This window comes from Sturnira hondurensis, unplaced genomic scaffold (genome assembly GCF_014824575.4).
Source record: "Sturnira hondurensis isolate 20B ecotype Veracruz unplaced genomic scaffold, ASM1482457v3 Scaffold0002840, whole genome shotgun sequence".
In the NCBI taxonomy this organism is placed as follows: domain Eukaryota; kingdom Metazoa; phylum Chordata; class Mammalia; order Chiroptera; family Phyllostomidae; genus Sturnira; species Sturnira hondurensis.
The window spans coordinates 21,906,977-21,932,397 of record NW_028075471.1 but is presented as its reverse complement, the minus strand read 5'-3'; the positions used below and the strand labels follow the sequence as shown (position 1 = coordinate 21,932,397).

The window sequence follows — 25,421 nt, the reverse complement described above, 5'->3', positions numbered from 1 at the left end:
ATGCACACCTGGAGGCCCCGTGCCCAGCACTGTGGACCCAGGCGCTCACTGTGCCGGAAGCTTTGCCCAACCAAGACTGCATGGCTGGCCCCCACCGGCGATGGAGTCTGCAGGGGCCATGACTCTACAGCACCTTCTCTTAGATCAGACTCACAGGAGGGGAAATGGGACCACACTCAGGGCCACCTGCCCACTGCCGCAAAAGCCAGAACTGGAGAGGCAGGTGCTGATGGAAAGGAACGTGGTTTATTTGCAGGTGCTTGCCACCTGGAAGATGGGGGACTCATGTCACAAAGCCCGTCTCCCCCCCTTACTACGGTCGACGTTTTCATAAGGAGGGGGCGGGGAACAGAACAGAGTGATCAGGGGAGGGGATTAAAAAGTTCTCTACGTGCAGATGAGCACAGTCCATTCCGGTAAGGCAAGTGATGGTGAGGTGCGCGTCGCCCTGGTTCAGTCACCTGGCTTCACATCATCTGGGCCCCACGGTTGAAAGTCAGCAACTCTCCCGGAGCTGGGAGGCCTGAAGGGCCAGGTCTGTCTCTTTTGAGGTTGGTTCCTGGGATTCTTGCACAAACATGGTGCTCGTGCATCAACCACGCACACGTTAGTCAGAGTCAGCGCTCACAGAAACAGTGTCAAAAGAATGGTGGGGTGGGTTCCAATACCCCACAGTTCCAATCTTCCTCTGTTACAGGAAGACAAAATATTTTTGCATGTATTTGTTCTATGACTGCAGAAGAAGCATCTCAAAAAGTGTACAGAGAGGTATGGCATTCCTCCAAGTGTTCCTTCTGGTTTATAGCGAACTAGAAATAACTTAACATCATCACAGAAGCAGGTCAGAAACACCACGGCATTTTCTCATTTACACACCTGTCTGTGTGTCTGGCAGGGCCAGGTGGAGACTTGCAGCTGTGTCAGATACAGGCACATCTGGCCCTGACCGGCAGAGCACACCGACTATAAAAAGGTGTATTAGACCCTGACCATTGAGACACACGGCTGAGAGAGTGGTTGTGGGGCGGGGAAACATCTGTCGGTGGCCTCCTATATGCTCACCGATCAGGGATTGAACCTGCAACCTTTTGGTCTTTGGGGAGATGCTCCAAACGAGTTGCCCCAGCCAGGACTGATTTGGGTTCCTTTTAAGGTCAAAAACAAAACAAAAAACACAAACACGCATTGAGGTGCATGAAAGCGATACATATTTTTAAGGAGAGATGGTGCTTCTGTGTTGCTGGAACCGAAGACATCATGCGAAGGACAGAGGGTGGCCTTTGCTGGTCTGCATCTGTCCACTTTGTCTCACTTTTGTTTCAGCAGGCGGCTGAGACTGTCAGAGCCACCACGGGATTGAAACAAAACCAGAAAAAAGCACGGACAGAGGGAAACAAAACCGACAGCACAAACGACAGGAGCAGGCAGATGGGCAGATGCGTGTCGTCATTGGCGGGTTGGCCTTCTACTTGCACCCCCCCCTCGCTCTGACATGTATCTTAAACACAGTGCAGGCGTGTGAGACCCAGGTGCGGCTCAGTCCTCAGTGCGTCAGCCCTGAGCACATGCACCATTCCACAACAGGACACACCCAGGGACCGAAAGGGAGATGTCAGGCCAGGTCCTGCTTTTACCTCTAGAAGAAAACGGGAACAGCTTTTGGCACAGAGAGTGTGTGACCTTTCAAACATAACTTAATTACCTGGGGCCCTTAAGGCACCCTCACTTAAATACAATGTTTCAAGGAAAAGCAGTGTAACAATATAAATCTCCAACAGAAGAGATGTAAATACAAATAGCCCTGGCTGTGAGAGGCGACGAGAAGAATGGGGAAGCGGCCGAGCAGAGCGCTGAAGCCCTATGTACACAGTCTGTGTTCAGCTCTATCCTGAAGTCTCAGGCACAAGGAAGCTCCGTGAACCGAGTGGCTTTGAGGGCTGGAGGGGAAGAGAGGCAGGGAATGGGCCGGCGGGCCGGCGGGCCAGCGGGTGGGAGTCAGAGGGCTGTTGGCAGTGTATTTGTTTGGCTTGGCATGTCTCTCTCTGTCAGAGGACATTGAATTGAAGCTGTCAAGAGTCCAGCTCCTCTCTGTCCCATTGTTCAGGGTCCCTGACCCCTGGTTTCTTTCCAGTTTCAAAATGCTACAGTGTTCTGTAAGCAAAGAAACCCCTGGCTCAAAGGCACCATCTGTGTGGGCTCCTTCCCTTCAACAGGACTCAAGTGCACTCGAGATGGTGATTCTGAAGGGGAGAAGGTCCTCTGTGGCATTTACAGTGACTGAGGAGGGGCACGGGGTGGGCTCCAGACCACTGACCAGCACACGCCTCCCGCACGCTGCTACCCTGGGAGGGCAGTGCGGATCCTCGGCGGGTCTAGGATCGTCTGGAGTGGAAGTGCTTCACTAGGACACGCCGGGCGATGTCTGGAGGGATGCTTTGCTGCCGATGGGCAGTGTGCTGCCGTCATCCACTGGGCAGTGACTACTGTAGATGCTCGAGAACACCCCACAGCGCATGGGAGAATCTGCAGCACAGGCCCTGAGGGGTTGGGGGCGCCTCCAGGTGTGCTCACCTGCAGTGGCTCACCTGCCCAGCCATACCTCGGAGGTGCAGTTCACTGCTTCTGGGGTCTGGGAAAGCACACCTGGTGTGTGCTTCCTGGGCTTCCCCCTGGGACCAGCTCTTTCTGTCCCAGGTTTTGGCCTCTTTTCTTTTCTTTCCTTTCTGTCTCTCTCTTTTTAAACAAGATGCTCTGTGAAAATGACTCATTGTTTGGAGGAGGGCATTCTAGAAACCACAGGTAGGGGCTCCAATATACAGTCTGGGGTGAGTGCCATCGTAACCTTGCAGCTAACAATAAAAATCTTTCATTCAAAAGGAAATCAAATTTGCAGCTAATCCACTTAAAAAAACCAGAAACAGAACAGAAAAGCACACGGTCCCTGTTCTGTGCACATGGCGGGCATTGGAGGCAATGGAGCTGGTGCTGCTCCTCGTGCCCCCGCCGCAGTGGAGGCTTAGCTCATGTGGAAACGGTGCTCCCCCCGAGTGATGTGGGACGAGAACTCGTACCTGTCCTGGCTGTGGTAGCCGCACATGTTGCACTCGAAGGGGTCGCGGAAGCCGTGGCAGCCCATGTGGATGGTGTACATGACGTGGTCCAGGAAGAGCACCCTGCAGTGTTCACACTTGTACACCTTCATGGGCTCGCCACCCATGCCGACCACCCGCAGGGCGTCCTGGGAGCCGTCGGAGGCGGCCCGCAGTGCATCGTAGGCCGGCAGCCCCTCCTCCTTGATGGGCAGGCCGTTGCGGGCGTGCGTGATGTGGTTGGTCAGGTAGATGAGGCCTCCCCGGTGCTCCTCGGTGTTGCTCTCCGTGTCCGTGGAGTCTTGGCAGCTGTTGCTGGGAGACGCCTCCCTCTCGGAGGACAGGGACTTGGCCTTGGACAGCAGCAGCAGGTTCTCCACGGCGCTGTCCTGGGCGGAGTGGTTGGGCCGCGGGGGGCCCTCCCCGTGGGGCTTGTGCAGCTGGTACAGCGGGCTGAGGACCGGAACCACCTCGGAGCCACCTGGGGGCGTCTGCACCAGCGGGCGCAGGGACTCGGCCCCCAGGTAGCTGATGGCGTTGTTGATGGCCTGGTCCATCACGTGGGTCTGCATCATCTCATTCTCCTTCTCGTAGCTGGCGCTGCCATCGTAGGGCACGTCCGACAGGCACTTGTCCCCTGTGGGAGGCAGGGGACGTCAGCAAGGCCAGGTTACCTTGGTGGGTGGCAGCAACAGCTAAAATCTGCACCAAGGGGAGCCCCCAACCCGGGGTGTCTGAACACTCCCAACCTGGGGGGGTGAGGTACTCCTGTCGGTGGCACCTGGCCCTGTAGGTGGCCAGCAGCTGGCATGTAACAAAACTCGGGTGGACAAGTGAGCACGGGAACCAGCGACAGGGATGGTGCCTGTCTGTTTAAAAGCATGGACTCAAACGGGCTAAACAGAGGGTTGCGTCCTTTCTCCACATAAGTTTATATATAATTAAACAGGACTATAGTTAACCTTCGCATTTAAATGATGTACGTTCAATATGGCGTTCTAATTTATAATTTACTATATTTAGTTAATTTAATAAATAATTATGTAATTATTCATAATAATGTGCAAAGCATTTATTTAAAATAATATTATATAATGTATTCTAAATTTGGAGTGTTCATATTCTGGAATAAAATGGAATCAAAATATATGAGAACTGATAACAGTCTTAGCCAGAGCACAGAGCTGAATGGGCTCCAACTTGGGTTCAAGAGGATGTTCAGACTTAACAGCCGCCCCTCCGCCCCTCCCTGCCCCCCGACCCCCCTCTGCCTGCCCCTCTCAGTAGCTCCCAGGCCCTGCCCACAGAGACAGGGGTGGGAAGCCGAGTGAACCGAGCCACAGGGAAGAGGGTGTGTCCTTCACATGTCCTTTCAAATCATGACCAAGCAGGAGCGAGGTCCACAGTGCCACTGCCCAGTGACGGCCAGACACGGCCTGGCCTCGCAGTCTGCAGGAGAGCTCGCCTCCCTGCGGAAGCTGAAATCTGAGTCTAGCTCTGGCTTCTTGTTGAGCTCCTGAGTGCACATTTTCCTAAAGAAATCAAATGCTTCGGTTTGAAGCTGTGCCTTCCCCTCACTGGCCATAAGTAAGCTCAGTGTGAAAGCCACAGCTCTAAGGGCTGCAGGCTTGTTCCTGTTCGGGGAGGCTCGTTCCTGAGCTGATGCATGGGTGGGGGGGCAGGTGACCAAGGAAGTGGGGGATACGTTTTCCCTTTACCCCTTACTCGGTTTTCCTTCTCCCTCCAACACACACTCCTGGAACGTCTGCTGTGGACCGGCAGCGGGGACAGAGAAGGGGCAGGTGAAAACAGCCCCCGGCCTCAGCGGCACAGAGCGAACAGCAGGACAGACCCTGAAGCCCTAAAGCTCCGGCCCGCAGCCCACCCAAGTCCTGTGAGGACAGCGAAGGCTCCCTGGGACAGTGTCACTGGCTGTAGATAGAGGACCGTCAGCTAGGGGGAGGGCTTTTGTGTCCCACAGTGGCCGAGGCAGGAGGGAACGGGTCCCTGGGAACCTGGAGCTCTACCGGGTGTGGTGAAGGTGGTGTGGCCAGGGCCAGGGTACAGGGCGGGCGAGGGGGGCAGTGGCCTGCACCCCTGCGGGCCCCTGCGGGGGCTTTGTCCAGAGGAAATGGGAAGAAGCCCCTGGAGGGTTTGAGGGAAGGGAGCCTGGGCTGGGGAGGGACAAAGGAAAGGGGAGCACTTGCAGGCTGTCCCAAGAGCCCAGGTTGTAACTGGTGGTGGCTGGTAGGGGCGGTGGCAGAGGAGGACGCACCCCACTGTGACACTGACGTCAAGGTCTCCTGTTCGGCCTTGGCTGCAGAAGGACAGTCTCCTCCACAGTGTGCAGGCTCATTAATGACTCTCTGTAAAAAATCTGTGACCACTGGTAACGGGCAGGGGCACATCCTGTCACTCTTCCAAGTAGCTTTCTGTCTCCTCTCGCCTCCTGGTGCACATCCATGCACGATGGCCTGGCTGCCCCTTGTTTCAACCTCCTGGTGCTCAGAGGGGCACAGGCCCTGCTCTGATGTTCCATGGGGTCTGTGGGTGACCAGCAGAGCACCTGTCAGTGGCCCGTCCCACCCTCTGCAGGCCCTGACAAGCGGGGACCCTTGGTGCCAGGTGGGCAGCTGGGCCCTGGGGAGGGCTGCTTTCTCCGTTGGGGTCAGAGGAGCAGCTGGAAAGCAGGATGGAAACTACAGCTTTCTTTTCTGTTTTCATGTGTGGGGGGGGTGGTTCTGACAGCCTGTCACGCTAACCCCAGAACAGGATTCAGCGGCTCTGGTCATGTCCCAGTCTGTCCTATGCCCCAGCCTGTCCCTCCGGCAAACCCTGGCTAGGAGAGAAGGCAGAGGGACTTTGTGGACAATTCTAGTAAACATGAGAGAACCTCAACTCCACCAGAAGCCATGCTTTTCCCGCTAATCACCCTGCTCCTCCCCGAAGCTACGCACTGTGGGTTCCCGAGCAACCAAAGAAAAGCCATGGTTTTGAAGCTTCAGTAGCAGCAACAAGTGAACATAGGGCAGAAACGTGCACTGAAACAGCCTGCAGCGCTCCCTGGCCCGGCACTCCTCAAAGTCAGAAAAGGAAACCCCCAAACTCACTTTGGCAGTCAGGTAAGGAAAAGTGCACGTTCCAATGACATGCGTATTTTAAGAAGTCAACGACCAAGGAGAGACAACTTTGGCACAAAGTGCATGGCAAAGCTTGGTGGCTACCATTCTCACTCTCCAAATCCTAAAGTCTGAATCAGTGCAATCCTTAGCGTTTTCCCCAATGCCTGCATTTCTGTATGGCCTTAATGAGAGAGATGGTTTTCCATGTCCGACCAAATACACAGTGGAAACCCCTGCCAGTCAGAATCAGGTGACACTGGACCAAAGAGCTTGAGGTTGGCCCTGTGACAGAAATGACGTCCTCCATGCAGGGCCACAGCCCAAAGTGCCAGGGTGTCCCCTCGGGGGCAGAAAACACTCTGCCACCTGGTACTGCCACAGCGAGTTGAGGACACTGAACCCCATCGCAGTAGGAGGGAGACAGAGCCGCCTCTTCACAAAGGCGACGCCCATCTCGCCTCCCTCCCTCGCCCCTCCTGACCTTTTCTCAAGGTTTAGAAAAGTTGATAGCTCTCACGGGAAAAAAAAGTCTCAGATACAGTGGGAAGGATGTTGAGACATCAATCAATCTATGTCGGCCTGAGGAGAATAAGAAGATGAAAAGCAATGCGTTGGTTACAGTGAAAATATTTTCTCACCGTGCAAAGGGAGAAAGGAAGTGACAAACCACGGAGCCATCCTAGGAGAAAAGCTCAATTCAAAGAAGAGAGGAAATGGCTCATAATTGCTTTGTGACACGGGCCCAGTAAAAAAAAATACTGAGAGATGGAGCGTGAAAACAACAGAGTGAGAAGGAAAAGGAGACTGCGGGTCTCAGGACCCAGAAGGTCTGCGTGGCCTTCCCACGGAACTGATGCCTGGTGAGAAGCAGCCCGTAGGAGAGCAGAAATGACTAGAACTGGAATCACTGACACAGAGGAAAAACACAGCACAGTGACAGGGACTACATCTTAAAGAGAAAAAAAAACACAAAATGTTAAGGGATGTGGAAGACAAATTATTATCCAGCATAGGGCCCCTGGTGCCCCTGAACAGAGGACACCATAGATAGGACCCCCCAAAAAATGCATTTCTATAAGAGAGAATTTTCCAGAAGTAAAGAAAAAAAGGGAATTCCCATTTTTAAATGGCAGGACATTTTTATTTAGAATGTAAAACACCCAGTGAGCATATCTAACTTTAAGGTTAAAAAAAGGACTCTTCAGGCACTGAGGGGGGCAGTGAAAATTTCACCATCATCCTGAATCATGGGGAGATCTGAGGAGTTCTCAGGGGGACAATCAGGGTGACCGACACCACACGTTCAGCCAACAGGCCCCCCAAGTATTGACAGAAAGGCAGCCGGCAGCCACCCTCAGACACAAAAGGAGTGTGGGCGTAGAACATCCCTGGAACCTTCTCGAAAAAGGTTGTGTGACTGTGCAGTCCAACCAATGAAGAGATTACTGAAACAGACAGAAACGGGGACACCTGACACCAAGGTGACAGTGAATGGCAACTGTTACTGAAAAACAACAATGACAACAAACAGTGAAAAATGAAACGGCAGGAAAAGGACCGGGACAGAGCTTCCTCTAACCCAGAGTTAACAACGCACAGCTCATCCGAGAGAGAGAGAACTCGGATCGCGGAGCAGAGTGTAAAAGGATGAGGTCAGAGCAACGAGGTGGCTGCACCTGGGAAGGGGGACAGCGACTGACCGCCCTGATGCAGGTAAATGAAACATGATGTGAAGGCTTTGACGTTTCTCCAAATGTATCTTCGTAGTCTTAGAGAAAGGCTCTAGGAATATCTTGTGTGTGTGTTGGGGGAGGGGGATATCTATCTGAGGACAAACCAGTTTGGCTCTCGCTCACCTCCTGAAGTTAAGATGCGTGTAAGAAAGACACTTGCATTTGAAATAGCATCTGCCATCCGACAGAATCTTTACAGTGTGTATTTTATCAGTTCACTGACTCATCATCCTCTCTGCTCACAGATTTATATTATTTATCAAAATAAAAAGATATTTAGAATTGATCTCAGCTACTCTTAGTGGTGGTCATTTCTGAATGTTGGGTTTTGTGGCGATTTTAAAATATTCATCTTCACATTATAAGTCATTAACTATATGTCATTTTAATAATATAATAGGGAATTTTTTAATTAAAAATGATGTAAACTTCAGTTTACCAAGACACTTTCAATGGGTAGCATGGATATCGATCACTGTTCTTTTCTCCTCCTATTTCCTCTTCTGTACTTTAAACGCTCTCTCACCACAGCCACCAAACCGACTAAGAGCAGTGACCGGCACGGCCAGGCAGCCGAGCCTTGTCACCCCTTTGCAGCCCGGCTCATCCGCCCCGCGGCCCAGTGTCTGGCTGTCCCAGAGGATGGGGTCTTCCATGGCACTGCAAGGTGGGCAGTGTGGCCAGCAAAGTAAAAACACTCACACCGGAGTTCAATTTAAAAATTCAAACTACAGGTCACATACCCACTAAGCAACAATATACGCCATTTGGAGCAACATTCAACACGAAAACAGTGTTAGCTCCTGCATCTCAGGTGCCTGCTAATGTCAGGGGTACTGGCAGCCGCGCCCTGGGGTCCTCGGAACAGCTGGAGGGGGGCAGGGGCCTCAGGCCCATTTCACAGATGGGGGGACGCTGAGCCCAGGGATGTGCTCCAGGTTGAGCTGGGGAGCTCTGACTACCCCTCCCCGCCGCCCCAGGGATAGCTTGTTCCTACACACTCTTTCTGAGTTCACACGGAGGATGCACTTGGCATCCAGAAGTTAATGGGAAACTTAGAGACCGGTCTCCTCTTCGACTGTACAGAAGATGCTGCGACAGGTCAGCAGTGGGTCACTGAGCTCCCATTGCTTCCACCTAGCCCTTTGGGGGCTGGGACAGCCCTTGTTTTAGACATAAGTTGCCAGTCACCAGCCTCTGGTGGGGGGGGGGACACCAGGCAGGGTGCACAGCCACCTGAGAGCTGGCCACCTGCGCAGCTTTGATTGATGGAGAGTCGAGGCTTTTTTTTCTAAACATGGAAGCTTCTGACTCTCAAGACAACACCCAGGGGCAGGCCCATTGGGGTGGCCTCTGCAGGGTCTCACAGTCTCATTGGGAGAGAAGTCTCCAAAAGCCCATGGTGACTGCCCATCTTCACCAACAAAGCCCTGGGCAGTGTCTTGTGTGGCCCCCTGCTCCCTGCAGTCACCTCACTGCCTCTCCCTGGTCGCCACCAGCCATTGTCCCTACTGTACAGGGAGTGAGCCCCGCATCCCCCTCGGCCCTGGGAGACGTGAAGCCCCACTACAGCAGCCTCCTCTGCACTGCGACTTGACCCCCCGCTCTGCTTAGGAAGTTCAAGGCCTCCCCCACAGCAGTCTGAAAGCTCACGTGCGTGGGCACCTCCCCCGTAGTGTCTCTAGCCAGCGGTTTGCGAAAGTGTCTCTGACTTCCTTATCTACGCCCCCAGCCCCCAACCTGCGGCAAACCTCTCTTTAAAGCCTGATCAAAGGAAGCCTATTTTCAGTGCAACGGGAAGGCTAGAACCTCTGCCCTGGGCCCCCTTCCTGCTGTTCTGTCTGTCCTGAGGGATGGCAGCACCCTCTGGGGCCACGTACCCCTCCCTTTCCCCTTCCAACGGTGCAGTCCCCATCTGCCAGGACTGACTGCTGTCCCGTGGGAGCACGCCCGTGCTCTGCCCAGCCTGGTGCGTGAACAGAATCTGTGCTCACCCCGGCACTCCAGGCCACAACCCCCTGGCTGGCGTGCACTGCGACCTTATTTTCTTTGCTCCCCCAAGAGACCTAAGTTCCCCAGATCACTCCTGCACCCCACTCGCCTCCACACCAGCACCAGCTCTTCTCTGTATTTCAATGTCTGGGAATCCACTCCTCTTCTCCCACTACCAGCCCTTAGCCCAGCCTTGCCCTTCCGCCCAGCTCACTGTCAGCCTCAGCAGCTTCTACTGACCCCCCTTCCTGGACACGGCCCTCCCCTGTGGCCCCCTTCCCTCGAGGGGACCCTCCCCCATGGCCCTCCGTCTATCTCACCCCAGAGATGATAGTTGACCTTCACATTGACAGCTGCTAGATGTTCTCACATCCTCGCTGCTACTTTGTGATAGAACTCAAGAGTGAGACCCATACTGGGAGAGGTCCCACAGCTTCACCAAGGTGACAGTGTTAGTGCGTGGCTGTGACGGACACCTAGGTGGCTCCAACCAGGGCCACCTGCACTCTTGTGCCTGCCTCCGCCCTCCCTTCTGTCCTTCAGGGGCTGGCCCAGGCGATGGCCCTGGGGTACCCTGTCTGTCACCTACACTGGACAGTGCGTTCCCCGGAAACGAGCTGTCTTGCTCCACTGTGCACTTCTCCAAGCACCTGCCCAGGTTGAGAGTTATCTGCAACAGCAGCAGACCTGGCAGTGTTCCTTTCCCCTGGTCACTGCTCCTGGGCCAGGTGCTGGGCAATTCTGCCCATTAACCCTTCAAGATCGTCCACATGGGCAGCAGTGTGAGGTTCAAGTGGAAAATGACCATGTCCACCTCAGGCAGAGGGCGCCTGGGCTGTGCGGGGAGCCCACGGCGGAGCTGGGCTTACTCGAGTGACACTGAGCACACTGACTTGCCCCCACCAGTGCTCACCAAGTGTCCGGCCACCCCAATGTCACGTCTAGGACAAGCTATTGGCAGAAAATTTGCCATGTTTATGAGGCCTTTGGAAGGAATTTCAAGGTATTTGAGAAATGTTAAGCTTGCCTGATTTTGCTTTTTCTGAAAAAACAGGGTGCTTTTTCTTTCTCCTACCCTCATGTAATCACCACCTGAGCCTAGACCCCCCCACCCCCCCCGGGTGTTTTTAAGAGACAGCAAACGTTGAACTCTTACCAACAAATTTCTGAGGCATAGAGCTCTTACGTTTGGCGACGTTACTCGCGAGTCTGTCCAGCACGAGGGACCGCTCGGACGCCGTCTTGCACAGGTCTTCCGCCATGTCGCTGTGATTGGCTTCTTCTTTAATGACTAAAGTCAAAGACATTCGGAGAGGCCAGTTTAGAGACTCTGACAGGGAGATGACCCAGCAGCATCCAGCGTTAATCTGACATTTCTGATGTGCCTACAAAAGCCTGGCCCTCGGCAGCGATTATTTCTAATCTTCCCAGCGACCCTGCCAGGCAGATAGAGCCTCGGACTCCCACTTGCTGCAGGTGCGTGCCGGCTGCACATCAGACCCCAGGACCCGGGGCCCAAGCCTCCTCGCTGTCACCGGAGAGCGGGCTGCAATGAATCATGTCTGATGAGGGGCCTTAACTATTCACAGATGCCCAAATCCACTCGCTCGGTCAGTCTGCTGAGCACCAGAGAACTGTCAGAGCCAGAGCTGACCTGAGGGTCCGACTCCCACTCCGGCCTCAGAGAACCGCAGAAGGAACACTTGGGACGCTCCAGCAAATGCCGGCCTCGCGGGGACGGCCTCGTGGGGAGAGAGCCCAGAGCTCCAGCCCAGATGCACATGCACCCTTGGCTCAGCCAAAAGTGCCCATGGACTTCAGGGAAGGAGGGGCCGGGGGCGGCTGTGGGTGGAGGGAGGCGTCCCAGCCCACCTTTGGTTTTCTCAGGCTGTCTCTTTCTTTCCATAACCGAGGACCCAGCTTTGCATCCTGCATAGCCTTACCTAGTTTGACGGCTGGAGTTTTGGAAATGGAACTAACTCTTCCATCTCCCTGAAATTTGTCCCCATGTATACGGAGCTGAACATGTGAATTGACTGCCCTCTAAACAGATCACCAGCCCTGCCAGCACAGTGCCTGCACAGTCCTCATAAATCCCACCGCAGATGTGTCTACCTCTGGGGCTTTGCGAAGTGTATCCATTTCTACCACAGACCCATCTGTTCTGTGGGAGGCCCCTGCGGCAGCTACACTTGAACATAGCACCAGGCAGTACTCTCCCTTCGAACAACTGCCAACCCCTCTCAACTTTTCTGGACACACTTCATAATACGTGGTTCCCAGATTCCACTAAGACGCCCAAAGCCATCTGACATGAAGCCACGCCTGGGTTCAGGGTCACGCACAGGCAGCGTCCAGCCCTCTGTCCCTACCCGTCTGCAAGGGTGTCTTCCTTCCTCATCTGCTGTGGCAGCGTTCTGCACATGTCCTGCGCATCACCCGCTAAGGTGATTTCTAATTATTTTCTGTCTCCAGGGCATCCTCAGTGAATGCCATTTTGAAAAAATGTATTTCAAATTGGCCGATATCACCGGTATGTCATTTTGAGCATTAGAAATAGGTTCCTTACTACATGGGCAAACCCAACACCCTGATTTCTACAAGGAGCGCACATAAAATCTGTGAGGTTCAGTGTCGCCAGCCACACTTGGACCTGTGGAGTGAACAGGCTTCCCTTGGTGTCCACCCTTCCCTGACAGTGGGGTGCTGTGGCCCGGCAGGGTGCCCTCTCTGTCAGGCTGCGGGCTCCTGCAAGCCTGATCCTCAGAGTTCAGAGTGAGGACAAATGACCCCCAGCTCCCAGCCCCTGGCTACTCCGTCCTTCACTGGATTTCCTGCTAGGAAGTCGTGATACCATGTGCTCACCTAAGGCCCAAGTGAAGCTCACGTGTTTTGTAGCGACATTCAGAAACTATTACAGATGACCAAAATGCTCTTTACTTAGCGGCACTGTAGTTAGGAGAGTTATTCTCTTCTACATCCTGTAAGCTAGGTTCTGTTCCTAACTAATCTGAAAGAATGGCCCCCAGCTAAGGGGGACGGGGGTCCACATGGGCGCTGGGGTGGAGGGCTGGTGTCTGGGGCGTGGGAGGAACAGGAGGGGGCACAGCAAAGCCAAGCAGCCAGGAGTCCCCACCGCAGCCCCCCGCCTGCCCTCCCATCCCAGGTGTCCTCTGGACGGACTTGCATTTGTGTGCCTCTGTGGCTTCCAGTCCCTACAACCTGCGCCGACCTGGGGAGAAGCCCCACTGGGGGATCCCAGGCAGTGTGAGCACTGAAGGTCATAATGAACACGGCAGGGCTGAACTGACTGGGCCCAGGGGGACTGTGAGCATACGTGCGGCTGACACGGGAGCTCCGTGACATCGCTGAGAGACGAGAGACCTCGGGTGTCCAGGTGAGTGTGTGGTGCACACCCCTCGCTCACACCCCTTCCTTCTCTCACGCTCTTCCTGGCGGGTGGTCAGACAGGAAGCACCACCCCTGCTGAAGAGGGGAGCTCGGGGGTGCACTGGAGAAAAGGTCCTGAGTGGGAAGCTGTCACCTTCCTTCAGTCACGGGGACGGGGGGAAGACCAGTGGACTCTGCGCGTGCCTCATCTGCTCTGTCTGTCCACCCTGTGTGCGGAATGTCTTGGGGGAACACGTGCTGTTGTATGTGATGGGGTGGGTGTTGCAGCCCCTAAGTCCCTGGTAAGTGTTTGTGAGGCTGTTTAAAGGCGAATCAGCAGTACTTACATCTAAGACCCGTTAACTTACTTTTTACCGAAAATGTAATATCAGAGTGTTTATATTTTATTGGAAAGGAGCCTAAACTGTCTTCTCATTCCTTTGCCTCCCACCTCGGGGTCTGGCTGGAAATCAGTAACTGTTATGTGATCATTACTGCTTTTAATATCTGGTTTGCTTCTTCCACGGCCCCACAGTGCCTTTCCATTCAGGAGATCCACCTCGGACCCTAAAGGGAGCCACACGATTATTTCACGGAACCTCCCCATTCTACAGGTGAGAAGACTAAGGCAGGGAGGCAGCAGCCACCACGTCCCAGCTGGCCAGAGACCTCTGGAATCCTGTCACGTGTGGCTGGTCCAGGCCAGGACGTGTGACTCTCCCCTCCTCTGACATCTTCTCTCCTTTGCCCCCAACGACTTTCGTGTCCCCGAGAATGCTAGTGCCACTGAGCTGCACACAGAACAATGGTCACAGATTCCAGTTTTACATTTGTTTTACCATGACAAAAAAGATACGATAATCAAATAAAATCTAAGCTTAAAAAATATCTGTCCCCTAGTGGGTTTCCTTGACGAGACATCTCCTGATGTCAGATTGCTGCATGAGGCCTCCTCAATTCTCAGCCATTAATTTAGCGGCTCCCACTCGGTCTGGGGATTGTGCTTCCAACGGCCGTGCTAAATCAGTCGTGTTTGGGAAGCGGCACCTGCCGGTGGTCTACGCAGAAATTCCTTCTGCCTTAACAAGACGGGAAGATGCCTTTGCTAGCACCACTGCCCCCCTGAGCTGACGCAGCTCCTGGGCCGGTGTCTCCCCCATCTTTTACTTCAGACCGTCTAAGACAGGAGCCAAGTACGCTCTCGAGACGCCGCCCAGTGCAAAGCATCGAGCTCGTGAGGAAGGGGCACCAGGCCCCGAGTCCGGGGACAGTGGTCCTGCTGTCGACTGTCAGGGCTTGCTCTCTCCCTCCAGGCTGGTGCCACCAGCCATGACTGAAAACAGCCTGGAAGCTCTTATCAGAAAAACTTCATGAAAATAGTGTTTTCCAATAAGATTTCACATCTTGTCTTGGTTACTGGGCACAAAGAAGCAATCAGTACTCTGGGTTTAAAAAAAAAAAAAACCCAAACCAAAACAAACAAAGATGTCAAAGGTCCCTAGAATCTCAGGAGAGGGAGGGGTTTAAGGTCAAGCTCCCTTCAGTGGACGAGGCATGCACTCCAAGTGGGCGTGCGTGTGCGGGGTCACTGGGTCCCGGCAGGCGGGCGGGCAAGCCTGGGGTGGGGTCTGGCCCCCCTCAAGCTGCTGCGGCGCTTACCTGGGTACAGCGTGCCTGGGAGGCCCATGGTTTGCAAGTAGTTGTGGCAACGCTCTTTATGTTCCTCTAAAGAGCTTCGCTGTTTATAGCTTCGGCCACAATATCCACATTTGTGAGGTTTACCAACTGCAGAAAACAGAATGGAGTTCAAGTCCCCAGTTAGACGCCGGCCTTACAGGTGGGGGGTTGCAACACAGACATCACCGAAAAGCCAAAAGACACTCTGCTCTAGAGAGCTCAAAGCACCGGGCACTTGGTCGAAATCACTACCTGTAAAAAGGGTCACCTGGGCAGAGGCAGGAGGAAGGGCGTGTGTCGGCTGGATAACAGTTAGATTCACCTGCGCTGTTGGACTCTTGCCTGGTCTCTGCGGGGGCCAGAGCCTCATGCAGCCAAAGTCAGTTCCCTTCCAGGGTGCACACTGGGTAATCTGAGTCTCTAAGACACCCATAAAGATGAATGTCTTCCATGAAACGAGCCTTCGTTTTCCCAAACGCACACTTTTTCTAGAACAGCCCCTGTCCAGCGGGGCTTCCTGTGGGCCGATGGACCTAGGGCAGCCACCGGCCACCTGGGGCTGCAGAGCATTCACTGAGTGATCACTTTGTTTCATCGACTCCGATTCAGATCCAAACGTGGGCGTGGCTGGCGGCTGGTGTGTGGAGCAGTCCACTTCTGCACGGCGACCTTGGTTCTTCCTGCAGGTCAGCGAGTGTCATGGCACGGGAAGAACGGGACACCTTCACGGGGTGGCTCGGTCCCCAGACTTCCACGCGCAGTGGTAATAGGGGTGAGGTGGGAAAGGATCTCCAACTAGTTACATAAGGAATATAAATTTCCATTCTAAGACCAGAATCATCTTCCTTCTCAGAATGTTGGGTTTTACATACTTGAAATTATTACATAAAAATCAACACCATCCAAATAGGAATGTTGGGTTAAACGGTTTAACCAAAGCTTATATTGGGTAGATTTTTTCCTTAGGTGAATAGAAGCTATCATTTAAGAAGACTCAGACCAAAAATAAAACCCCCTCAAATTTAAGTTCTGGAACATTTATCATAATGAAGGAATAATAGGATCTTTATTTGTAGAAGATGTTGCATCCCTAACGTCAGGGAAACATCAACACATACGATGTCGCCTAAAATGGTGTGTTCTCTTGAGGGCTGCCTTGAAAAATTAAAAGAACGTAGACAACCTCCTTCCTGGAAAAAGCTGGAACATTGGCAGCTTCCTGTGTGCATGGCCTGGTGTCTGAGTGTCCATGTCTCCAAGCCTGTGGTCGGTGTTAATTAACTCTGGGACCCGAGAAATACGTTCATGGGAAGACAGAAGTGAAGCCTATCTTAGGGTGTCGCCCCACATTCTTCAGGGTGAAGGTCTTTGGCTCAGCGCGCTGCGCCCAGAGACAGCAGTGAAGACAGGAGGCGTCGTCCCTTCCCCACCTGCCACACGCCCCCGCCTTGCCTCTCTTGTTATGATTCCTGTTACATCACCACTGATGGCCCGGCCTTTGCAGCCTCCTCAGTCTGCTCCAGTTGTCGGGAAAGCTGTGAGCTGCACTGTGATTTTGGGGGGTCAGGGGCATGGCCCTGTCACAGCAGAATGGCAAGTGGCCATGCTTCAGTTGGCACAGGCTGCAGCCTTCGTCTCGTTGCACTTCGGTCTTCAGGTAATGCCTGAGTCGTTTCTGCCGAGAGCTGCATCCGTGGCACCTCCAGGAGTCAGAACCACCGGCAGCCCTGGGCCCGAGATGGCCTCTCCCCAGCAGGATGACCAGCTCGCTCAGCAGTGGGCCCATGGAGAGGAACACAGTGTCCAGGGCGTTCTCTGCCAGTGTGACAGAGAACTCCCCAGGTCCAAGCAGGACAGCGCCAGGTCCCCCTCGGAGCCAGCAGGCATGCAGCCGCAGTGACCTGACACGCTGAGGCAGACAGTCCTGACATCACAGTGGGGAAGCAGAGAGTGGCTTTGTTGTAAATTCTCAGGTGGACTGGCAGGAGCAGTTTCTGGGGCGAGTCCCTGAGCCCTGGGCACATGGGGGACCGTGAGGCTGGTGCTCAGTTGAGGGCCAGCCCACGTGGGCAGCTGTGCTTTCTGCCAGCCCTGCCACCGTCACAGGCGCTGACGTCCACTTGGCACCTTAGAAGTGACGTCTGCCAAGTGCCTCCGCCCGCAGCCCCTGCTGGGCACAGCACGCAGACCGAGTAATCGTCACCCCTGAAGCCTGTGTCCAGCTCCTCACGCACCTTCACCTCTGCACGGGACCACGCATGCCTCTCATCATCGACACGTGGAAATGTTTAAAAATGCTCACTGTCACGTTGTCACCATCTCACTCTGCGGGGATACACCCCTGTTCTCCCTGCCACCTGTCGCAATGGCCTCCCCGGGCTTCAGCGTGTGCCCTGTCCCAGATGGGGGGTGGTGGCCTTGGCCTCACTGTCGCCCCCTCCGACTGGCCTGCTCTGCAGGAAGGAGTGACTCCTCGGTTCTGCATGGCCCCCTCCTCAGGTGTGAAGACCCCGACCCCAATCATCATGGCTCACAAAGACCCCGACCCTCATATCATGGCTCATCATGGCTTTGGGAGCCTCCTCTGTATTGACCACCAGGACGGGGGCCAGGGCAGAGCAGCGATGGCCTGGCTGGACACTGGGGCTCCATCCCCCGGCCACTGCCATGCCTTGGCTCCTACAGGAGAACGGCAGTTCCCATACTTGCTAAAATGGGCCCAGTGCCGCTTTCTGGGGTCACTCACAGAACCTCGCATTCCGCCTGGGCATCTTTGAAGGGAAACCTCAGAAACGCACCTGTCAGCCTGGACCCAAGCCCTTTCCTGCAGGAGTCTCTCCTGACACCTCTCATCCTGAAGATGGACTGTCCCCTCTTGGAGTTCCTGCCACCCCCTTGGATACTGTGTCACAGCCCTGGGGAGACACTGGTGCTTCGGCACTTTGCACTTGTCTCCTCTGCTGGAGAATGAGGTCCCTGAGGGGCTCAGGACACAGGTGACCAAGAAATGAACACAGCAAGTGACCTCTGACACCAGACCCTCGTTACACTCATTGCGTTTAGGACGGACATGGCCAGAACGCAGAAACCCCCCATGCAAACACAGCGCCCTTGCACGGGGGAAGCTGGTCTGAAGTGCCTTCCTGTCCCCAGCGCTCACTGGATGATTTAGATGGACAGCTCCATGGGAGCAGGACTGCCACCTCCCACCCAGGGCCCCCATCTGGCCACGGCCCTCCTGCTCTGGCCTGTGAGGTCACGGGGCTGCTGGGTAATGAAAAAGAAAGACTCCTGAGGAGGCAGACAGTCTGATCCAGTCAGGGGTGGGAGAGGGAGAGCTCAGATTATTTGGGGTGCGTCTTGCCTCCTGAAGAGGCAGGCCTGGTTCCAGGGGGGAAAGAATTCTACCAGGGCTCAGTTGGGGAGGCAGTGTGCCCTTGGTGACAGTGTCCATCCACTCAGGACAGGGACCCTGGTCACCTCTGCAATGACGGCTCCTGAAATCCTCTGCCTAACTCAGTTGTGCGTGTGGCTCCCCTCGCAGCCTAAAGATGCGGATCTGGGAGCTCTCTGTGTGTTCGCGGGAGGCCTGGCCACAGCACAGCGGGGAAGTCCTCTCTGCAGACCACTTACCTGACCAGACGGGATCGGGCCTGCTAAAGTGGGGCTTGGTGTGTGAGGTTCCCGCCCCGCCCCCCTGGCCCCTGCCTCTCAGCCAGTCAGGGACCCTGCTGCTGCCACCGTCCTCTGGGCGGCCCCAGGGCTGCCCCAGGGACCGGGCCACCCAGCGAGGAGGACTCGTGCACCACCCCGGCGGCCCGCCGTGCCCCGGGGACCTACCGGAGTGCGTCCGCAGGTGCCCGGTGAGGGCGTCCCGCCGGCGGCAGGCGTAGTTGCAGAGGTGGCACTTGAAGGGCTTCTCCCCCGAGTGCAGCTTGATGTGCCTCAGCAGGTTGCCCTTCTGCGTGAAGGAGGCCCCGCACTGGTTGCACTGGAAGGGCCGCTCTCCTGCGGGGAAACGGGGGGTCGTGAGTGTGGACAGCGGCCGGGGACCCCAGGGGCGCACGGTGCTCTCCCACGGGGCCGGCGACTTCCACCGGCGGCAGCTTTGATCGAACATGAGGCTTTCAGACGAAACCTGCCAGCTTCTTAACGCTTCACTGCCTGGGTCAATTTGATCTGAAAATCTAATTTTTTCCCCTAAATCAGAGCGGCACATCACAATGCAAATTCAAACTCATTTAAATAAAGTGACTGCAACATTTTGTGATGAAGAGCCACTCTTCCTGATCAGCAGTTTTGGAATAAACCAATATCCAATTCTGCGTGTTGTGGCATTTGGTGGGGGTTTTAATGTGGCTTTTTTCAAAGGGTCTTTAAAATATGCCACTGAAGCAGCAAAATAAAAAGGAAACTCATTAAAAATGCATTTCAGGATCACAAGTTCATTTCAGCGTTACATTCTTATATTTAAATGAAAGGCAGTTCATTATAACAGTTATAATAACTTCTTTTCATTTACATCTCCCTGTATTTCCTTTTCAATTTCTCCTCCATTACCTGTCTGTCCCTACACAGGCGAATCTGGAGGGAGACAGACGGAGAGAGTGCGAGGGCAGCAAGGAGGAGAGCGGCCAGCGCAGCGAGAAGTGAGGAAGCTGGACACCCCACGTCGTCCCGAGAGCCCCCGACCTCCCCGCCTCCCTCACAAACCCTGGGACCTGAGGAGCCTGTCCACGGGAGACAAGCGGCGGTGTCCCTACAGAGGGTCTGAGATGCGGTTTGGCTGTCCCTAGGAGCTCCCCCCGGGCGGTGCTGGGGGAGCGGCCGCCCCGCCGGTGACCCTTTCCACCGAGGACCACACGGGCCACCTGTGTGAGCTGCTCCGGAGCAGCCCCGAGGCCATGATGTGTGCCACTCACTTTCAAGAGTGAGGCATTTGTCACCTTTAGGTAGCTATGACGGCTCTCTCACAAATGCCTTCTTTTTTGCAGAACTGCACCATGGGACCACAGCCACTGCTGCTGAGACACCGTACGAATACACTTCCTAGAAACACTGTTTTCCTTAGAAAACTAGAACATGTGAAAATGCCTATTTCACTGTCTCCCCAGTGGCTTCCCACAACTTTGGCAAATGAGACCTCACTATCAGGAATGACTCAGTGGCAGTCCCTCTGGTCCTCTCAAATCTGCACCTGTGTGGCATCGTCCTCATCCCCTTTGTCGTTAAGGGGGCAAGAGAGAGGTGCCACTCTGGACACAGGAGCTGACTGACCACGGTCCTCAGATGCAGACCCGACGGAGGGGCCTGGCACTAGTCCGGCCGCACTGCCTGCCTGCCCAGATCTCCATGCGGCCTGGCCGAGGAAGGGTGAGCGGCCTGCCGGTGGGAGCTGATTGTCGTCTGACTGGAGCTGAACCTCTACTCCCAAGTCCTGCGCTGTCCAGGCCCTGGGGAGCACCCAACAGAGGGGTCCTTTCGTCTTCTACCGGAAGCTGCTGGTAGAAGCCCTGCCCACGTGCCTGTGCAGGAAGGTGTGCGTCAGGCCCTAAGGAGGGGAAGGGGCTCTGCGTGCGGGGAAACCAGGCTGGGGGGTGTGGAAAGACAGCCAGTTGGGAGGCCTCATGCCACACAATGCTGTGACAGAAATGTGGGACCCACCTGCGGGGTGTGTGTGTGTGTGTGTGTGTGTGTGTGTGGTGTGTGTGTATGAGCCAAAGCTAGAGCCCCTCCCCATGGACAAGGTGCGGGGGCTCTGGGGTCCACAGGCGGGACCCTGTGGGTGAGCCAGAGTCTCAAAGGGATAGCAAGAGCAGACCTGGGGGCTGTGCCCTGCTTCCGCAGAACAGGACAGGAAGGAGAGAAGGAAAGGCAGCCGTTTCTTCAAGAGTGAAATCTGGCTTCCAGTTTGAGTCACCGGTTCCAGGAACCCCGCTGTGCCTGGGGCCTCCCTCCCGCCCGCAGCTTTCCTGGGAGTCTCCTTGTCCCAGTGGCCTGGGCGGGCGTGAACACCCAACACAGGCGCGGACCTCAGGCAGAGCGATCCCTGAAGGGATGACTCTGGGAGCTGGACTCACCTCCCGTCCCCCCCAGGGGCCAGAGGGGAAGGGGCCAGGCTCTGGAGCCAGCACAGGGCATGGACCATGTGTCCATGAGCCCCTCTGTCGGCCAAGGTCCGGTACTCGACCTCCTGAGGGTCTTGCTCAGGGTCGCTAAGTAAATTCAGGTTTCTCCGAGGTTGTAGTTCCTCTCATTTAACTGTGATGAGGACTTCAATAGCCTTCATTCCTAATCTGGTTTTCAGTCCCAGCAGCTCTGTGAGAATGTTTGAGCCTTTCGTCACTCAACTGGGGAAGAAAGAAAGTCCCCTTGGCTGACCCCGCCTAGGCTCCCAGAGGAAGGGCCCCTGAAATGTCACATTCACTGTCTGGTCCTCAGCTGCCATCTGCAGATGCTCAGGGTCCCTGCCCAGCATGCAGGCCCTCTCTGGGGTGAGCCAGACTCTGTCTTTTCACGGGACCCCCTGTGGGTCTCCCATGGTCTTTACGCTGGAAAAGCGCTATTCTAGCAAGGTTTGAACTTGCAGAATTCAGGGCAGGACCGGTGATGCCTTTTCTAGCACATTCTGCTCAGGCCCCAGGAATGCGGACACTCTCTCTAGCATGTCTATGTGGTCACACCAGCTTTGCCCAGGCGACCCCACCGCCGCCTGCAGCCCTCTCCGTCCATCACACAAGCAGCAGTGCATTCTGGGCACAGGTGCAAGTTCACTGTTTCAGCTTTAAAACAAAACAAAACAAAACAACCAAGAGGGCGAGGTAGGAACACTAACGCTGCTGGCCGGTAACCCCAACTCCTGGGATTTCTGCAGCAGTTTTCCCTACTCCAGAAAACGAGTTTTCACAGAAAAGGAATGCTCATTGAAAGGAAACGCACTCTCCGTTTTCCCCAGAGGTACGACAAATGGGAGTCCTCCTGTCAGAAACTGCCCCGATTCGAGTAGAAACACCGCAATGCCAGAGCAATCTGCTTTCCCGACTCGCTGGCTTTGCTGCCTCACGACTTTTCCGAATTCCGGCTCCGTTCCTAGTGTCCCTGAGTTTGCTGGACTTGCAGGAGGCTCCCTCCCTCCTGGGAGGCCTGTGGGAATCTGCTGCGTCCCTATGGTTTGTTTCCACCCGTGTGACTGTCCCTCCTCCCGTGGGTGGTGCTGAGAGATGCTGGCCTCAGGATGACCACTGATGCCACTCCTGGGCCACAGGGACTCGGGGCTTCTACATGTTGCGTCCCAAGGTCCAGTGGCTGCTACAGCGGGTGCACTGTCTCGCTCCCTCTATGGCAGGAGAGCACTGTTTCTGTTCAGAACATGGGGTGTGCACACAGTTGCACGTAGATGCAGCCCAGTAACGCTGTTTTCCGAAGACTCTCCAGGGCTGTGAGAGGTGACCGGGCAGTTCTCGTGAAAAATCTGTACCTGGCCAATCCCTGGACCTCGCACTGGGCACACGGAGGGGGCAGAGTGGGGCCTCTCCTGCCTCTGCCCCGATGTGAGTGTGGGCACAACGATTAGGCACCAGACTCTCCTCATCCCTCCGGTTTTGTACACGGGGTACTGTACTTTCTTATCCTCCTAACGCTTCTGATGGGACTCAGGCCTTAAAGTTGTCACCAATTTTGGATTTCCAAACCCATGACTCCAGTCTTGCCCACAGTGCCTGAACCCTGACCCAGACTCTTTTTAAAAGACGCCTTTCTCTGGTGTTCGCTAGTGTTTCCGAGGGCCCGGCCTTTCTCATCCAAATATAAAACAGGTTCATGGACTCTAGGTTTCTCAGTGGACAACGTGAGGCATGCATTTTGCTGTGTTCATTTTTTTTGTTTAGTTTTGAACCATGTGCCCTGTGCACCCTGACCACGCCCACCTCCAGGCTTAGAGGGAACGACCCCTGCCACCCCCCTTCCCAGCACTGGCATCTGAGGCTGTTAAGTGTTCTGCTTATTGCTCCGATGTCCAGGGTCGAACCGGTCCCATTGGAAGCCCCGGGAGAAGGACGCACGCCCCACATGCCCCGGAACCCCCGCGGCTCCGCCCGCCTGTCTGTCGCGCCCTTGGCTCGGCCCCTCGCCGCGTCCGCCTGCCCCTCCGCCAGGCCTTACCCGTGTGGCTCCTCTTGTGGACCATGAGCACATTGGGGCCGATGCACACGATCCCACAGACATCACACTTCAGTTTGCCGTTAGGCAGTCGGATGCCTCCAGCTCCTGACACGGCTCTGCCGCCGGGGCCACCGTGGGAGCCAGCCAGGTCCTCGCCCGCCGCACCGAGCACGCGCAAGTCCTGGGCACAAGCTTCCCCATTCACCTCACAGGCACGCCCATTCTCTTCGTCACTCTGAGTCTCTATTTTAACATTACTGGCTGAAAGACACAATACAGCGGCCACTCAGTGTCATCGCAGAAACAGAGCATAGCAGCACACAGCCCGCAGGAGCCCAGGGCTCCTCGAAAGAGGTTCTCTGTGGGGACAGCAGCCCTGGCCCCTTAGGGATTGTGACAGGAGACCACCTGCCTGCCCCTCTGCAGGTCAGAATGGCAGGGCCCCCAGCATCTCCTGTGCAGTGGGGCCCTCGATCTGGGCACGATAGGGTCCCCGGCTCTGCAGGGACAGCCTGGGGCACCCAGCAGTCATGGGAGGCAGATCCTGCACCCCCTCCCCCAGGTGAGCCCCTCACATGGGAAGGTGAGGATGGACCACAGCGTCAGTTCCTCCGGGGCTGTGACCTTGTCTGGCAGAGTCCCTCGTGAGTGATTATGGAGCGTGAGAAACTGCTGTCCCTCCCCTGTGTCATGAAGTGATGAACGTGGGGACCAAGCCCAGCAAATGTGGGCATAGATTCCTGACCACAGATTTCTGGAAGACTTTGTTTCTTTGGTACAAGGTCGATCCAACCCCCTTTTATCTCACGAGGGTCATGGAAGCTGAGTCACAGCCATGAGCTCGGCTTTGCTCTGGGGGCTCCGTGGGGGTGGTTGTGAATTTGGGAGACTGAGACTCGTTTTTCAAAGGCAAAGCCACGCATGTGGGGGTGAGGGTCTGCTGCTGACAAACACAGTGACCACTGTTCACCCCGCACTCTCCTTCCCTTTACATCATGTTCAGGGTCAAGGTCTACGTCATTCATGTATTTTTCTCGGCAAAGGAAACAAGAGGCATTTTGTTTGTGCTCTTCTGAGATAGGGCCTGGTGGTGCATGGATGAGCCCAGCCCTCTTCTGACGTCACCATGGAAACCATCACCTGCCTCAGTGGCTACACGTTGGAGCAGGACAGTAAACCACAGTGGTGACGAGTACCCAGGCTCTGATGGGCGTTTTGAGTCGGTGGGTCTCCAGGTGCGATCCCTGGACCAGCTGCACCCATATCACCTGAGCACTGGTGAGAACAGCAAGGTCTGGGGTCCACCCCAGATGCCCCGAGTCAGCCTCTCTGGGTGGGGCTCAGTGCTCCACGCTGTCACAAGCCCCACAGGGGACTCAGGTGTATGCTCACCCGCTGTCTTAGTCAACTTAGTTAATGGTGTTGTCCCACCCAGGTTTTCCCATCAGCTCTTTAAAGAGGAGACTTAGATAAGCAGGGGACCAATTAGCAGGGGCAAGGGCCGCAGTGAATGGGCCCCGTGGACTTTGAGACCCTGGAGGGAGGGGCTGCTCTTCCTATTAGACCCCAGCATTCCACAGGGGTCTCTGCAGGCAGATGTCCCGGAATGGCACTCCAGACCCCTGAGCCCAGAAGGACCCCATGTTCCCAGCTCCTGCTGACCTTGTGCAGCCGGCACCAGCTCAGCGAGGTAGGAGACGAGACAGGCAGGAAGGCGGTGTGCCAGAGGCGCGGGCGCTTTGTCGCTGCCACGCTCCCTGGGGTCCCTGTCCTCGGGTGTGTGCCACGCACCTTCCTGGGAGGAAGCAAGGTCTTTCCCTGGGGCCTCCCTGCCCACTAGTGTCCACCCCAGGAGCAGCGACGTCACAGCTCAGAGACTCACAAACTTCCAGACCCGGAACTATGTCCAATCATCACCTCGTGGTTTGCAACCGGAGGCCAGAGCACAGTGCCGCAAATGAGCAGGTGTGGCCTGTCCCCCAAAGCGGAGCTGACACTCCGGCTGCAATGTGAGGAGGGGGTGAGGGCCCTAAGCAGGCGGGTGGTGAAGAAGGCCCAGGGACAGACATCGGGGAGCACCCCTCCCATGTCCGCCTGGCCCTATGTCATGCTTTTAGAGGCTCTCTCCGAAAGTGCCAACTCTCGCTTCCCAAAGGCGCCCGTCAGCAGAGGGCTTGTGCTGCCCACTTGTCCTGGGTCCTTAAGAACGACAGGTGTGTCTGTGACCCCGCGGTTTGCCCGGGGCTGTGTTGTCGGTG

At 55.4% G+C, this 25,421-nt stretch overlaps 1 protein-coding gene across 14 annotated transcripts in view; it reads right to left on the bottom strand.

The window, feature by feature from the left end:
* Positions 1-226: 226 nt before the first annotated feature.
* The window catches only part of IKZF1 (IKAROS family zinc finger 1), an 82,249-nt gene continuing 57,054 nt past the window's right edge, over positions 227-25,421 (bottom strand). For 5 of the 14 annotated variants that reach the window (XM_037041078.1, XM_037041081.1, XM_037041082.1 and 2 more), the window contains 5 exons: positions 23,164-23,424; positions 18,844-19,011; positions 14,986-15,111; positions 11,093-11,227; positions 227-3,726 (listed from right to left, as the gene is read on the bottom strand). In XM_037041078.1, the coding sequence (XP_036896973.1) occupies positions 3,017-3,726; positions 11,093-11,227; positions 14,986-15,111; positions 18,844-19,011; positions 23,164-23,424 (1,400 nt within the window). In that variant the 3' untranslated portion in view covers positions 227-3,016. The remainder of the gene's footprint in view (positions 3,727-11,092; positions 11,228-14,985; positions 15,112-18,843; positions 19,012-23,163; positions 23,425-25,421) is intronic. The other 9 variants (XM_037041083.1, XM_037041088.1, XM_037041079.1 and 6 more) reach the window with 8 other exon arrangements.